A 17,143-nucleotide genomic window follows, 5' to 3' on the forward strand; every position below is an offset into this window, starting at 1 on the left:
GCAGTTCTATTTTTAGTTTTTTGAGAAACCTCCATACTGTTTTCCACAGTGGCTGCACCAATTTATATTCCCACCAACAGTCTACAAGGCGTCCCTTTTCTCTACATCTTCTCCGTTTGTTATTTGTGTTCTTTTTGATGATAGCCATTCTGACAGGTGTGAGGTGATATCTCATTGTGGTTTTGACTTGCATTTCCCTGATGATTAGCAGTGTTGAGCATCTTTTCATGTGCTTGTTGGTCATCTGCATTTCCTCGTTGGAAAAATGTCTAGTTCTCCTGACCATTTTTTAAAAATTGAAATATAGTTGATTTACAATGTTGCGTTAGTTTCTGCTGTACAGAAAAGTGATTCAGTTATACATATATACGTATTCTTTGTCATATTCTTTTCCCTTATGGTTTATTACAGGATATTGAATACAGTACCTTGTGCTGTACAGTAGGACCTTGTTGTTTATCTATTTTATATATATAGTAGGAAGTGGATGGACCTAGAGTCTGTCATACAGAGTGAAGTAAGTCAGAAAGAGAAAAACAAATACCATATGCTAACGCACATATATGGAATCTAAAAAAACAGTACTGATGAACCTAATAGCAGGGCAGGAATAAAGACACAGGTGTAGAGAATGGACTTGAGGACACAATGGGGGAAGGGGAAGCTGGGATGAAGTGAGAGAGTAGCACTGATAGATATACACTACCAAATGTAAAATCGATGGCTAGTGGGAAGCTGCTGCATAGCACAGGGAGATCAGCTTGATGCTTTATGACGATCTAGAGGGGTGGGATAGGGAGGGTGGGAGGGAGGCTCAAGAGGGAGGAGATATGGGGATATATGTATACATATAGCTGATTCACTTTGTTGTACAGCAGAAACTAACACAACATTGTAAAGCAATTATACTCCAATAAAGATATAAAAATAAAAGAATAAACAAATGGTACCTAATTAAACTAAAAAGCTTTTGCACACCAAAGGAAGCCATTGACAAAATGAAGACAACCTACTGAATGGGAGAAAATATTTGCAAATGATATGACCCATAAGGGATTAATAGCCAACATATATAAACAGCTCATACAACTCAACATCAAAAAAACAAACAACCCAATTAAAAAATGGGCAGAATTTGCAGCAACATGGATGGACCTAGAGATTATCATACTAAGTGAAGTAAGTCAGAAAGAGACAAATACCATATGATATCGCTTACACATGGAATCTAAAATATGACACAAATGAACTTATTTACAAAACAAAAGCAGACTCACAGACATAGAAAACAAACTTATGGTTACCAAAGCGGAAAGGGAGTTGGAGGAGAGGGATAAATTAGGACTCTGGGATTAGCAGATATGTTTACTTAATATAATCATGATTTAGTCCTTCCTCTTGAGTTACCGCCAAGTTACCTTGATTTGATTTTGGCTGTCCTGAGGCAGTTGCCCTAATGGTTGATCTTAGACAAGTCACTTAGCTTTAGATTATTCTAATTTACTTTTCAAAGGGTAAACTTAACTTTAATGTGAAGTTTGTAACAGATTCTGTCCCAGAAGAAACACTTTGATTTCTCATAATTACTTTAATAAAGACACTCTAATGATAGAAGTAACTATAAAAACATGGCCTCTGGACCTAGCACAGTGCTGAATGATTTTTAAGCATTTATCTTTTTTAATCTTCTCGTGAGCATGTTATCCCCACTTATAGAGCAGGAAGCTGAGGCACACAGAAGTTGAGTAATTTTTCCAGGTTCATACTGTTAATAGCAAAGCTAGATTGAACTTCAACTGATAATTCCAAAGCTGGTGCTTTTAACTCTTTATTCCTTCCCTTATTCATTCATTCATTTATTTATTATATATTTTAACTCTGTTCCCTATTGCTCCCTGGTACTATTCCCCAGGAGAAAGGCATTCAGAGTAGGTAGGTATAATACTGCTGCTACTAATGATGATGATAAATATAGTTTCAGTTCCTTATTTGTATCAGGTACTTTACGTACGTTTTTATGGATCCTTATTGCATTTCTATAATATAGATATTTTCTTTGCTTGTGATGAGAACTTTCAAGATGCACCCTTCTAGCAACTCTCAAATATGCAGGACAATATTATTGACTGTAGCCCCCATGCTGTACATTACATCCCCATGGCTTGTTTATTTTATAACTGGAAGTTTGTATTTCTTGACCCCCTTCACCCATCTCACCCACCCACAACACTCCTCTGGCGACCACCGATCTGTTCTTTGTATCTATGAGTGTCTGTTCTCTTTATGAGTTTTGCTTTGTTTGTTCGTTTGTTTTGTAGATTCCACATAAAAGTGAAAGCGTATGGCATCTTTCTCTTCTGACTTGTTTCACTTAGCATAATACCCTCAAGGTCTATCCATGTTGTCACAAATGGAAAGATTTTATTTGTTTTATGGCTGAGTAGCGTTCCATTGTGTGTGTGTGTGTGTGTGTATGTAGGTGTGTATATATATATATATATACACACACCTACACACACACATATGTGTGTGTATGTATATATCACTGTAGATATTACTTTTAAAATATTTTATATGAGATAATTAAGGTTGAAGAGATCATATAACTTTTACAAAGTCTTATAGCAGGTAGCTGGATTATTTGCCTCCAAAACCAAAGTGCAAAGAAATTGCTAGATGGAAGTTTGTGGCACTTCTGGAAGGTAGCAAGTTGCCCAGGATAACTCAGGCCTAAAGTACATGGACAGGTGAAGCTGTTGAGGGGATCAGGGAGATTAAAGGGGTAAAGGAGAATTTCTGAATATTTTTAAAGGATGAGTAGGTCCTTAAGTATCAGATGGAAGATTGGAAATTTGGAGTGGTAGGAAAAAGAGAGACTCTTGAGTGGTGGCAAAAGAGACTAAAAGTTGTTATTTTCTGATAGACTGAAGTCACGTAATGCAGGAAAAAGTATGGCAGAGATAAAAGAATTCTGCCATTATTTAGAGGAGAACACGTCACTCAGATTTTTCTTTTCAGATAAATAGCTCAGATGGGATCATTGTTCTCAGACATGACAGCATTTGAAATCTCTCAAACTTACAGAAAAGAATTCAGCATGTTGTGTTTTTAAATTCAGAGCCTTAGAAAGGTGCTCTATTATATCACCTGTGGCATATTTAAAAATGTCATGGCGCTAGTGAGGATGGGTAAAGTTCTGGTGGCCAGAGAGGATTCTTTTTAACTTTCTGGTGGATGTATGCTTGGCAACCACAAAGCCAGCAGTGGTCTCCGTTTATTTGGCTTTCATTCAGAAACTCTTTTCCATCACAATAAATCACCAGTCTCTTTAGCATCAGGTAGCTGGTGATCACAGATTCAATTACAGTGCCTGATAAAATCGCGAATATCCTGGTAGTTCCTTTATATACTGCCTCTTCTCTTCAACAGAGAGCCTTTTAAAAACTTGGGTTCATCAGGAAAAGGGAGTCTTTATTCTTTAGTGTATAGATGAGTATATTTGAACAATGGCAAAAAGCAATGGGCTGGGGTCCTAAAAGAAAAAGTATCCTCTTCGTTTCCTTCCTATTCTTTTTGCCTAGTTTTAATGGCATTGCAAGTATAATTGAATGCGCCTCTTGGGAGTGAAAGCTGTACTTGATTAAGCTAATTATGGAGAGTAGCTGGGGTAGGTCTTGGGGTACAGGAGTAGGAGTGGTTTGGCAGTGGTTTGGTAGTCAAGCTTTCGTGAATTTTATAGTCCAGTCTACAGATTCATAGACCTTAGATTTGGCCAAGACTTAGAAGTCATCTGGGCTAACATCTCACACTGTAAATTTCTTCTTCACCATCTTTCCCAGGCAGACGGGTAGGCGTGGACTTTCTGCTTGAGATCTTCCAGCAAGTTCACTAGCCTGGAAGCGTGAACGCTCTAGGAAGACAAGGACTGCAGGGGTTTTGCTTTGCACCGTGTCCACCAGGTGTGGCAGTGCCTTGCTCTGTTGTCGAGTAGCTCTAATTATTGGGAAGTGCCGCTTACTGCTAGTTTTCAAGACTAGGAATAAAATATATCCAACATGAAATCCCATTTCTGCCACTTACTGTGTAACTTTGGGCAATTTCCTAACCCCTCTGATTTCAGTTTTTGCCTGTGAAACAAGAAGGCAGTACGTAACTAGTGAGTTTGTGTGTTGTGTTCCGAGGCCTACTTGTAGAATTGTTTAAAGAGATTAATCAAAATGTCTACAAAGAATCTGACACGTAGGAGGTACTTTGTAGGACCCATTCCCCTTGGGCCTAATTCTGATCTTTTTCTGGGTGTGTGGTATTTGATACTGAGTTCAGATCCCATGGTAATTTGTCCAGTATAGAGTGAAATAGAACCATTGTTTTTTATGTACAGGGCGTTATATGAGTTCTTTTTAAAGATGTAAAATAAGGATGTGGACAATTGGGTATGAAACCGTGCACCAGCAGTGGTGTCCCTGCCTTCCTAAATCTGTAACTATATAATGGTTATGAAGAGCAAAATCATTAGGTTTCCTGGAGGCGTGAAGAGAGGAGGGAAATACAGGCTTATATCAGAATTTATTAGCATCAACTAAGACTTCTAATCTGAAACAACTGGTGGAAAAGAGAAAATTTCAGTTACACTATTGTTTGGTCTACATTAAAACAATCAATTGAAGTGATTCCCTTTGGACTCACTGGTTTTATTTTTCAACTTGGTTTAGAGACAGTCTAAATAATTTTTTTTTTGAAACTGACTATCTGCTGCAACTATTTATAATGTGAATTTTCGAATTACTCATTATGCACTCATAAAAGATTTGAAGGCCCAAGAGGGTGAATTTGTCCTTTGTCTGATGTTTATAAGAGATTGGCAGTGTTGAGAGAAGGAAAAGCTTCATTTTCTCCATCATCCTTTCCCATTCCAGAATGTGCTTACTTGGTGAGAGAAGCCACCCCAAATATTCTCTTGTTAGGGCCTTCGTTTTGGGAAACATGTTATTGATTTTTAAGTAGCCTCTAAAGTATTATTACACTCTTCTTGAAAACCTGTTCATAGGGATGTATAACTTCCACAAAGTAGGCTAGGCAAATTCCAGTGACAGAACTTCACTAGTAGTTTCTAGGGAAACAAGAACTTCACTAGTAGTTTCTAGGGAAAACAATGATGCTATTTTTTTTTTATTATTTTAAAAAAGCTAAAACTAGGGGAAATAGGGTTCTGAGGTGTTCTGCCTTATCTGTAGGGATGCAATAATCCCCTCACTATATCAGTATAGTAGATTTCCTTTGGAGAACCTATAGCATAAAGAGAAATGTTTTTAGTTTACAGACCCAAGGGACTTTACTGAAGGTTATGCTTTCCACAAACTGTCTGCTATTGTTATTTTGAAATGGAAAATTTTATTTCTGCTTCATTTATATTTAGTGTGGTTTGGGTACTAAGTGTACATCAGACCTTGATGAATTGTCATGGCTGGGTGGTAATAACAGTCCATTAAAGTGAGCACTCTGTTTTTTAGCCATGCTGGATAACTGAGAAAGTGTGTGTGTGCGTGCACCTGTCCTTGAGCATCATGAAAGCTGGTGTTATTTCCCACTTCTTCAAGTCTTTCTCTTCTATCCTTTGGACTCTATTTGGCCGAATGGCTACAAACCCAAGGAAATAATTTCACATCCACATTTTGTAAATTTTGAGACATAAGTTATTTATTTTAGTAAGCAATTTAGTAAACATTTAAGACAACAATGAATTGAACTACTTTTAAAGTGTTTCTATTAAAAGGTAACTTGCCACAATAGATTGTTTCCTTAGGAGGAAAAACTTAACATGGGAATTTCTTTTAAAAAGACTCTATTAGGAATATTAATCTGATTTATATTCAAATATGAAAAGATTGATTTTTAAATGATTTTCTTATAATTATTTTGAATGTTATATCTTCTCTACTGTGCCTTTATAAATATTAATTGGGTATATGATATATGTTGTTTATTTTTGTAGTTAAAACAGAGCCAATGAGCAGCAGTGAAATAGTTTCAACAACAGCAGACGGGTCTTTAGACAATTTCTCAGGTTCAGGTAAGGAATAAATATTAGATTTTCACAGTAATATGAAACATTATATTTCCTAGTTTACATATACAAATATATGTGTGTATATGTATGTGTGTGTGTGCATGTGTATGTGTATATATGTGGATATCATCTGTGTAATACTGTATAGTTTTTCTCAGCGTCACATATTTGCAATTCTGATGTTTTTGTTTGGTGTGATGAAGTGTTTGCTGAAAATGTTGGTATTCTGTAAAGGAGAAAAAAATCAAAAGGGGAATTGTTCTCCGTCTTCTCTAAATTATCTTTATTATGTTGATGACTCCTTCCCTCTGTCTCTCATCTGTGTGATTTTTTTTTCTTTTTTAACAAATTTATTTATTTATTTATGGCTGTGTTGGGTCGTCGTTGCCACATGCGTGCTTTCTCTGGTTGCAGGGAGCAGGGGCTACTCTTCGTTGCGGTGCGCGGGCTTCTCACTGCAGTGACTTCTCTTGTTGCGGACCACGGGCTCCAGGCGCGCAGGCTCAGTAGTTGTGGCATGCGGTCTCAGTAGCTGTGGCTCGCGGGCTCTAGAGCGCAGGCTCAGTAGTTGTGGCGCACGTGCTTAGTTGCTCCGCGGCATGTGGGATCCTCCCAGATCAGGGCTCGAACCCGTGTCTCCTGCATTGGCAGGCAGATTCTTAACCACTGTGCCACCAAGGAAGTCCCTATGTGATTTTTCTAATCACGCACAATTTGGCTTCTGATAGCCCCTAAACAGACTTGCCATGGCATCTTCCTAACTAACTGTCATGTCAACTAGAGATCAGACTTTGTCAAGCAGCTTTAGATCCTTAATTAATTTTTTAATCTCTTTCATTTTGAGAAAGCCTGCCTTCAACAAACAAAACATACAAGTTTCACCTCCATGATGATGAAATTGCTGATAAGAAAGTGACTGTGATAATAAATTCACTGTGCGGATCTGATTGTATCTTTTCCAAATTACCCAGCTTGGACTCTTTCAATTAAAACTCATTCTTAGCAGAAGTAATTCTTCAATTTTTTAACCCTTTTCAAGTGATTTGCTGTGTTTATCAGACCTCTCCATCGGAAATGCTATACTTTTCTAAGTTTGTGATTGATTTCGTCTAGCTCTTGGGATCATTTCACATACACTCCAATTAGAAGGAGTTATAAATAGATATAAAATGAAATGCAGATGCACAACTTTTATGCTGATGATACCAGCTGGAGGCAATAAGGAGATAACAACAGGTGTTACACCCATAGTTCTTTCATAAAGCATTTACTAGAATTTGACTTATGTCAGGCAGTGTGCTTGGTGCTGTTATGGATTCAAAGGTGTACAAGAACGGTCCTGCCTTGCGACTTAATAGGGCGAAGTAATCACCAGGCCATCATAGCACAGCTGGATAATGCCGAGGTAGGCCCGGGGACCCCTAAGAATACCCAGGAAGGACCCAACAGAGACCGAGTTGGGGTGGGGTGGTCAGGGAGGGTTTCCTGGAGAGGATGCCTGCACTCAGCCTTAAAGAATGTGTAGGAATAAAGCACATGTAGAATTGAGGATGGGGAAGCTGGACGGGTGGAGTGTTCCGTGGGAGGAGACCAAGGCACGGAGGTGTGGAACTGGGAGGCACCACTGATGGTTCAGCATTCTTGGTGTGTCTGGTGTGAGCAGTGCGGGGTGTGCTGCACGGAGAGGAAGGGACCAGCGTCTAAACAGGCAGGTGTGTTCCACGTGGCATGTGTGTTTTATCCTGAGTGCCACGGAAGGCATCAGGTTGCGTGATCACTTTCCCTTATGGAAGGACTCAGGCAGGATGGAGGGGAGGCTGGGGAACTGAAGGGGAGAGAACAGTTAGGGGTTTTTGCAATCATTTTCACAAGAAATGCTGAAGACCTGAGATAGGGTGCTGGCAATGGCTGTGAAAAGGTGATGGATTAAGATGTATTTATGAAATAGAATTTATGGTCATAGTGCCCAATGAGCATGGTGGGGATGAGTGAAGCAGAGAGAAAAGGGAGGAGTGACGGAATCTGAGAGGTATGACTGAGGATGAAAGGTGGTAGCTTCTGTTTAGGGCTTGTTAGTGGTGATTTAACATGCACCTGAAGATGTTGGAGCTCAGGAAAGATCTGGAATGGAAATTCTGAAAGTGTACAGAGAGTTGACGCTAGCAGGGTATAACAAGGTTGAAGACAGAACCCAGGGAAAACCAATACCTAAGAGATGGGTAGAGGATGAGATGAAAGCACAGGTGATTGGGGAAGAAGAAAAAGAGTATTGAAATGGAAGTAAAGGCAGGAAAGAAACTTCAAGGAAGCACTTCTATATGATAGATTCAGATACAGGTTTTAAAAATGGTTTTTTAAAAAAACTTAATGACATGAGAAAATGTTTACTTATATTAAGTGTAAAGCAGATTATAAAAGAGTAATATGTTCCGTATAATCACAGTTTTGTTTAAAAAGACATTTATTTGTATGTATTTGTGTCTGTGTGTATAAAAATTAATGGTTGGCTCTCTCTGAATGGTGGAATATAATTTGAATTTTATTCCTTCTGCCTTCTTCATATTTTTTTTGCAGAGCATATGTATAACATTCATACTTTTAAAAAGTAATCATTTTAAAGTACAAGTTAAAAATCACATACTAAACTGCAAAGAGATAATTTTTTGAAAGTATCTGTGAATAATAGTATTGCATCATGGTTTCTCCTGATTTTTATCACAGTACTGTGGGGAAGAAATTCCTCGTTTTTAAGAAATACATATAGAAGTATTTATGAGTAAAGGGGCATCATATTTGCAACTCCAAAAAATGTGAGTTATACATGTGCAGAATACACACATATAGAGAGAGAAAGAGAATAAAGGATAAAGTTAATCTCATAAAACATTACCATTTGTGGAATTTGGGTGAAAGAGATCTGGGAAGTTTTTCTACTATTCTTGCAACTTTTCTCCAGTTGTCAAATTATTTCAAAATAAGAAAATAAAAAATGAGAAGCATGAATGAATTTAACCTATGGCAGTTTCAGTGGACAAGCGGGCTTCATCTCCCCCTGTGCCCGCTGGCCTACATGCCCTACTTCTGTGTCTCCAGCATAGTTCCTAGCAGATAGTATGTGCTCATAAAGTTTATTGAGTGGATGAATGACTTAATGAATACGATGAGGAAGTGGAGACAGGAAAGAGAAAAATGTCTCTCACGTCGATAAGTGGTAAAGGGAGAAGAAGAGAAGGTAGTCTGTTAGAAAGAGGGCTGGAGGGTTGGGGATGGCATTTAGGTCAGGGTGTTTTGGGCTGCCAGCACGAACTTTATAGAGGCAGGGGTGAAAGGTAGAGGTGACCCTGATAGGGCAGCAATGGCTTAAATTCAGAACAGAAGTGGGTCAGCCTAGAAAAGGAATAACTTTTCCACAGAAATATCAGGGAAGATTGATGGAAAGTAACACAGATGAGTTTGAAGTGGAGGAGGAGGAGACAAGACTTTGAGGGAATTCCTGCCTGATTCCTCTGTTCGAACCTTCCAGTGGCTCCCATTCATCTCTGAATAAAAGCCGATTCATTACAATTAGCCTGCAAGCCCCATCAGACCTTATTGCCTGCTTCCCTTGCCTCCTGCTGTTCCTCTAATAAGGGCCTCTGCAGGGGCAGTGCCTCTGCCTGGAACACGTCTCTGTGCACCTGCCTGACTGCTTCACCACCTTCAAATCCCACCATTGAGGCTCACCCTGACCACCTTACTCAGTGTTACAAAACTCTTACTATAGACTTCCAGAATCCCCCACCCACCCAATAACACTTCGAACCTTTTACAAACTATATCATCCACTTGTGTATTAGGTTTATTGCTGGTCTCTCACCCCCACCAGAATGTAAGCTTGAGATGGCAGGGATTTGGTCTTCTTTTGTTCATTTGTATCCCTGACACCTGAAAACGTATCCAGCTTGTGTTAGGCACTCAGATATTTACTAGATAAATTATTGAATACATGAATGAATGATGGCTTCTACTTTTCTCTCTGAAGTGACTCAATATGAGAAGAAAATTGAGGATGCCAGTAAAAGACGAGTTTCAAATAACTTCATGTATCTAGGCTAGATAGAAAAAAGTGAAGGAAGGGGATAATAAATTGAGAGAGGATAAGGATGTCAGGGGGCCTGCCTCTCTTGATGGGTTGGAGAATAGATGAGATGGGAATAAAGGAATGAAAATTCTGGAAGAAGAGGATGTTCCTTCCTTAATCTCAGAACTCAGTGAGGCCTCCACCTGATGCTTCTGGAGTTGGTTCTCTGTACTTCCCTTCCTCAGCCTTTATCACTCCTTTAAAAATTACTGGATCATCTTTCCTTCTGCTAAACTGTGCATCATCTTTGCATCATCTTTCCTCCTGCTAAACTGTAGCCCTATGAGAACAGATACTGTTTGTCTTGTTCACACTTACAATCCCAGTGGCCATCATAGAATGGAGCTCATACGCAGTGGTCAGTACATGTTTGTAAATAAACAAATGAAATCAGTCAGTGCTGTTGTGGCTTAAGACTGGAATGGAGAAAGAGGTCCAGGATGTGGTCTTGAGCTTGATGGTTGACGTAGAAGGCCAGAGTTGAGGCCAAGACAGAAATGAGAAAAGCGCTGGATGCATGACCCAGGATGATGTTGGGATGTGTCAGGGGACACAGTCAAATACTAAAGTTTTTGATAAATGCAGGGAAGTGCTTAGGAGGTGGGTCATTCATGGAAGTGTTAAAGAGTTGTCAGGAACCTCAGAGAAGGGAGGGTTTCGTGGGAGAGCAGAAAAACAATGATTTGGAAGAAACAACAAGGAGGATGTGTTTGTAGGTCTGGAATCTGAGAGAATGAGCAGCCTCTACTGGGAAAAGATACGCAGGAGAAGTAAGGGCCTTGGAGGAGGGCTTAGCGGAGGGTTTGGTGAAGAGACTGAAGCTGTAGAGAATCTCATTTGCCATAGATTGATGGTCTGTGTTGGACGCAGAGGAAAGGATCAGGTGACCTGGGGAACTGGGTCAAGGCATAGGAAGCACAGAGCACCATGGGGATGGACCTTCATTTACTGTTGTCTTTTACTTTTTCTCTTCCCTTCTCTCCTCCTCTTCTCCTCCTCTTTCTTTTTCTCCTCTTTCTCCTTCCCCCTCCTCTTCCATCCCCTTCACCCACATCTCCTTCTCTCCCCCCACCTTTCATAAGTAAAGATGTGAAAACCATGGCATGCTGGAGTGGCTGTGAATAGGACTTAGGGTTTATAAGAGGAAGAGGAGGCTGGAGAAAGCAATCTCCAAGAATTAACTCCAAGATGGTCTTTACCTCTGTGGTCACTATGCCTACCTTCCTTCTCTATGATAACTTAAAAATTCACATCCCTAATATTCTGGGTATCTTAAGGAAATAGCAAGGATAAAGAAGATATGGAGTCATCCTGACACTGGTAATAGCTGTTTCCACCTTTGTCCTTCAAGGAACCCTAGCATCTTAAAGCATTAAGGAGGCAGTGAGGCTCACTCTTCTCCAGTGAAATCTCCAGGTATCCTGGTGTGGGGAAACTGGAGGAGAGAGGTTGATTTTCCAAGGCATGTGGCTGAATTGAAAAATGCAAGGTTGTTTATTGTGTTTTTAAAACACAGTGACGTTCTGCTCATTTACTATTGACCAATGAAAAGCAATATTTTAATGATTAAAATGTTAAGAACAATTGGAGTTGAAAATAATGTGCTTTGAGGGATTACAAAATGTCTTTGCCTGCTGCTGCTTCCACTTCCACAAAGCCCAAATTTGTTATTCATTTGTTAAATAAAATGTCAATTGATATGCATTCATTCAACATTGATGTCTGGGGGTATTTGAAAATCGGAAATTTCTAGAGGAGAAAAGAATCACATCTGACAAATATGATTTCTTGTTTTCGTAATTGTTCATGAAAAGATCTACCTTTTGGGATCTGATTCATTCATTCAGCAATTCTGTATTGAGCACCTACTGTGGGCCAGGCAATGTTCTAGACAGTGGGACTATAGAGGTGAAAAAGTAGACAGGTCCCTGCTCTCATGGAGCTTTCATTCTTGTGGGAGAGACAAATGATAAATAGGTAAGTGGTAATATAAGTAAATAGGCAGTGAAAAGTGCTCTGAAGAAAACGAAAGCAGATCAAAGACTATGGTGAAGAGTGGGTAGGGGTGTCTTTTAGAAGGAAGGCTTCTCTCAGGAAAGGGCATCTGAGCAGAGGTCTTAGTGAAGTGAGGGAATAAGTTTGGGTTAATCAAAATGAAACAGGATAACAGGGTTTGGAGTTGAGGGCAAGGAGGGGTTTGACATGATGATCTAATTTATGTTTTTAAGAGATCACTGTTTGTCATGTGGAAAATTCTCTTTGGGAGAAGGGTGGGAAGAAGGTAAGGAGAAGCAGGGAGACCAGCATTTCCTGGTGCAGAAGAAGAGGACTGTGTTAGCCCACGTGTTTCCTGGAGGAACCACTGAAGCAGGATGCAGTGTGCCGGTATCCTATCTGGGAGGGGAGGGAAGGTGAGGTCAGGGGGCAGTGCCCTGGCTGCCCTCTCTGATGGCCACGGCCAACGTTGGTGACTGGAACAGAGTGGCAGACAAGAGAGAGTGAGAAGTTGTCATTTTTAGCCTATATTTGGAAGGGAGAGCTGACTGGACTTAGGATAAAAGGGTATGAGGAAAGGAGAAGAATCAAAACTTAACTTTTAGGCTTTTGACCTGTGTGTCCAGCTGAATGATGTTGACATGGACGAGATGGGAGCCCAGGGGAGCCGTGAACTGAGGACTTGCTAATTTTTAGATTTCTATCGACTTTCTCAGTGGCTTCTCTAGCTTGTGAATATTAGTTCACCATGGGTCCTTCTCTCCCTTCCTGCAGTAAGATTTGGGGAGCTTCTTTAACATACATGTGAGAGGTAGGAGAAAGAATGCAATGATAGGAAACAAGAGTGCTAAAACAAAGAAGGACCTGTTGTCCCTACATCCCCAGGGCTCTGCCATGTGGCCTTTGGAGTTTACTAATGGTAAGAGAACCAATTTATCTACCTTGATAAATGGCCTGGGAGCATTCTTTTTGCCTTAGGTTATTCTGGTCTCATGAAATTAAAAATAATCTGAATTCTTAGATTATTATTAAAAAGTTTAAAGTGTTTTAGGCAATTAAGGAAAAACGTACTTGAGGTAGAAGGTGGAAGATTCTTGACTTTAGGCTACACAGAGATCACAGGGGTTTGAATTTAGAGAAAGCCCTAAGGGTATGGCTGTTTACATGGCATTACATAGTCAGTAATTTTAGGTGCACACAGGTAAGTAGCAGCAAATACTCGGGCAGCATCTGGGTTCTTATTCACATCTATTTCATAAGGAAAACTATCGACCCATTTATATTGCCAAAGATCAGGTTTATTGTTGTGTGTTTATAAATAACTTAAAATAATTTAACCATCTTTCAAGTTATTATGGTTTAAAAATATCTACTTTGCTTATGACCTAAACCTCACAGTCTCATTAAACAAATGTTATTTATTGATCACCTACCACATGCCAGGCCCTACCAGGTGCCAAGGAAACAAAGGAGAGTAGGAGGTCCTTGGCCCTGGAAGCTCACGGGTAGCCGAGGAAACTAACATCTATACACTACATAAACTAACCATCATGTAGTGTGGTGAGTGCAACTTTGCGTGTGTTTACAACATTCCAAAAAGTACAGAGAAAGAAGATACTATCCTAAAGAGAAGATAATGTTTTAGTCCCAGTGGAAGAGTGTTTGACAGGCAGAGGAAAGAAGAGCATTAACATGGCAGTAGGCTCTGACATGAAGACCAACCAAGACAGACAGGAAAATGCATGGCATGCACGGGCAGTCCTCAAGTCCAGGGATGCTGTGTAACTCTAAACCCACAGGAGGGTGGATGCTTGAATATCTTTATATAATCTTCCAAGGAATTTGGAATTTTTTTCTAGGGATAGTATAAGTGCAGGTGAGAGGTTGTAAACTGGGGAATGGACGTGAAGAAGTTTCCGGGTAAGGAAGATCAGTGTGGTGGCAGAAGTGAGAGTCAAAGGGCAGTGGGTGGAATGCAGGGTGAGTAGCTAGATGGCCGTTTCTCTAGTCCAGGTGAGACATAATGAGGACCCGCCCCGGGACAGGAGGGTAGGGCTGGAGAATGCAGCACAGCTCAATGGGTGTTTCTGAATTGGAGATGGGTGACTTGAGAGTCACAGAGGGAGAAAAAAATGAGATGATTCTGAGGTTTCTAGTTTCTACGAAGGGGGGTCAGGGGATAGTATGTTTTGGTGGAAAGAGTGGGCAGATGTGGGTTCAGATACCAGCTTTCCTATTTATTTGCTTGGACATGTTACTTAATTTCTAGCCCCATATATAAAATGGGGATAAAGAATCCTGTTTTTAAGCATTTTGCTGGATAGATGGTGATGCTGTCCATCGAGTAGAATTAAAAATACAGAAAAAGGGCAAATGTGGGGGCAAAGATAGTGGGAATTTGGGAATCTGAGATGTTAAACATTTCTTACACAAACACAGTATTATTTGCTTTATGTCATTACTTCATTTACTCCTCACAACCATCCTATGAGGTGTAGGTAGTATTACTGCCATCATTTTACATGAGAACATGTCAGGGCTTAGAGGGATCAAATAACTTGACCAAGACCACGTAGAAGAGTTGGATCTTGAATCTGAGCTGAAATTAAACTCTAATTCCAGAAACTGTGTTTGTATGACCACACTCTGCAACCTCCCAAATCTTTCTTCATGTGTACACACATATACTATGCATATAATCTAAATCAGAGCTTCATGGAACCCACCTTATGCTGTACAATCACCCTGATATCTTCTATTCTTTTATTCTATTTGTTTATAAAAAATTGCTGAGCAGAACCTATGAAGTTGAGTTTACAATCTTTTCATGGGTTGTGACCCATAATTTGAAAAACACAGGGACAGAGCAAGAAAAGAATAAAAGGGATTTCTGCGGCTTCCATCCTCAGATGGCTTTGGGGGGGTTTTTGTGTGGTAGTACATATTTGTGTTGTGGTTTCATTTTTTAAAAACTTCTTTCTATCTATGATGATCCAGGGAAGATATTACCCCTCCAGCAGCTCTGCTGGATAAATCTTCTCTGCCCTTGGTCTCTTTCCAGGCCTAGAAGAGGGGATTAGAAAGGTTGTAATTGCAGGTGGCCTGGGCAAGTGGCAGCGCTTGTGGTCCAGGCATTCTCTCCCTTCTATAAATTGTATTTAATCCTCGCGTAGCTATTTGTATGTTGGCCTCCCCACGTGTGACGACAGGACTTGTCTTTGCATGTTTGCATCTGCAGCATGGAGTGCAATGCCTGGAACAGAGTAGTGACCCAACATGTGCCAAGAGATGGGGGACACCAGCCAAGCTGGCCTGCCTTCTCTCATTAATATAGCCTCCATCTCTGCCAGACCAACAGCCAGAGGGTTGAAGTCTGGCAGGTCTCATGAGTACTGCTGACCTTCATCTATTCTCTTGTCACTGGGTTAGGCCTATTTGCTTTACCGGGAAAGGATTAGTCATAGGTTTTGAGATTCTAACCCAAAACCACCACTGTTTTCCCAAACACAAGCTAGAAAATTACATTTGAGAAACATAACTGTACTGATGTGATATCATGAAAATGTATAAAACCCGGAGTTCATGGAAGCTTATGAAAGGTTTTAATGTAGAATATAATGAATAAATAATAGAGCCTCTGCAGACAGTGATTATTCGTAGAAGAAAATAAACATATTACATCTTATAATAATTGTACCCAAAGCATATGCATCTTAGCCAGGAAAAGCATATGCATCTTAGCCAGGAAAAGCATAGGATGAGTTTGAAGGGAAAAGGGGAAATACATATATATATGTATATATATATATATGTGTGTGTGTGTGTATGTATATATGTATATATTTATGTAAATGTGTATATATGTAAATGTGTGTAGATATTTATGTACATAAATAGATGGCCCATATTAGCAATGAAAGAAGCTGAGAATTACCATTTTAAGGCCTCATGTTGGAAAAAAAAACACGTTTTTTTTTTTTTGCTTCTTTAGTTCAGAATGATTGTAGAAGAATATTTGATAGAAGAGTTTCGTGCATTTCTGAGACTTATTGAATCAAGTATATGTGATTAAAAAGAAATGAGATTCTGCTTGAATGCTTAAATAATCTCTTTAAAAAAAAACTTTGTGACTTGAATGCTGAAGTGGAGCATATATAACTGAAAGGCAAAGGAATATCCATCTCCATGCAAGAAAAAACGGGCTTAGTTTGCAACTTGAGAAATTTTAGATGGTTGTAGGAATGCATTCTTATTTTTAAAAAATTGCTGAATCAATGCAGGCAAATGAGGATCTGTCCTATTTCTACTTCCCCGAGCAGAGATTAGACTGCATTTCTCAGTAACACAGTCTCAGGGGCGTGTGTCCCCTTGAACACAAACAATAGACCAGAGGACCTTCCGGTCCCGCCTAGCCCTGTAATTCAAGTTCATCCCTCCCCTTTCAGCGCGGTGGTTCCAACCAGTGGCCGGGACTCCCTGTGCTCTTAAAGTATTGCCACTGTAAAAGCCACTGACAGGTATTTAAGAATATTATGACTATGTTTTCTAAGAGTTGATTTAAAATTCGAATCACTTGATCAGTTCCTATAGGTTCCTTAATATAGTTTAACTTTCTGTTAGGTTGACTTATGAAATTGCCATTTCTGCGGGTCCAAAAGGTCTACGGTTTCATGTGGCCACAACCTATGGTTGAAACTATATCAGTGCTTTATACATATTTTGTATTTTGCTTGGATTATTGTGCATTATTTTTCTTTTTCCAGCCATTGGGAGCAGTAGCTTCAGCCCAAGACCGTCTCACCAATTCTCCCCACCACAGATTTATCCTTCCAAGTAAGATATATTTTCTCTTAATCAATAAATAACTTTTCTGAGTAGTCTTTTACCTTATTTCAAGTCGTGTCTGGTGCCCACGTGTTACATCTTAATTTAAACTAAAGCGTGTTTCATAGAGACCTGAA

The 17,143-nt window shown here is 39.7% G+C and overlaps 1 protein-coding gene across 7 annotated transcripts in view; it reads left to right on the forward strand.

Annotated features, from left to right (window-relative positions):
• The window catches only part of EYA1 (EYA transcriptional coactivator and phosphatase 1), a 317,430-nt gene that overhangs the window by 181,538 nt on the left and 118,749 nt on the right, over positions 1-17,143 (forward strand). For 5 of the 7 annotated variants that reach the window (XM_067712078.1, XM_067712075.1, XM_067712076.1 and 2 more), the window contains 2 exons: positions 5,993-6,070; positions 16,946-17,015. In XM_067712078.1, coding sequence (XP_067568179.1) covers positions 6,007-6,070; positions 16,946-17,015 — 134 coding nt within the window. In that variant the 5' untranslated portion in view covers positions 5,993-6,006. Of the gene's footprint in view, positions 1-5,992; positions 6,071-16,945; positions 17,016-17,143 lie in introns of those variants that run through there. The other 2 variants (XM_067712080.1, XM_067712082.1) reach the window with 1 other exon arrangement.

This window comes from Pseudorca crassidens, chromosome 17 (assembly GCF_039906515.1).
Source record: "Pseudorca crassidens isolate mPseCra1 chromosome 17, mPseCra1.hap1, whole genome shotgun sequence".
Taxonomy (NCBI): domain Eukaryota; kingdom Metazoa; phylum Chordata; class Mammalia; order Artiodactyla; family Delphinidae; genus Pseudorca; species Pseudorca crassidens.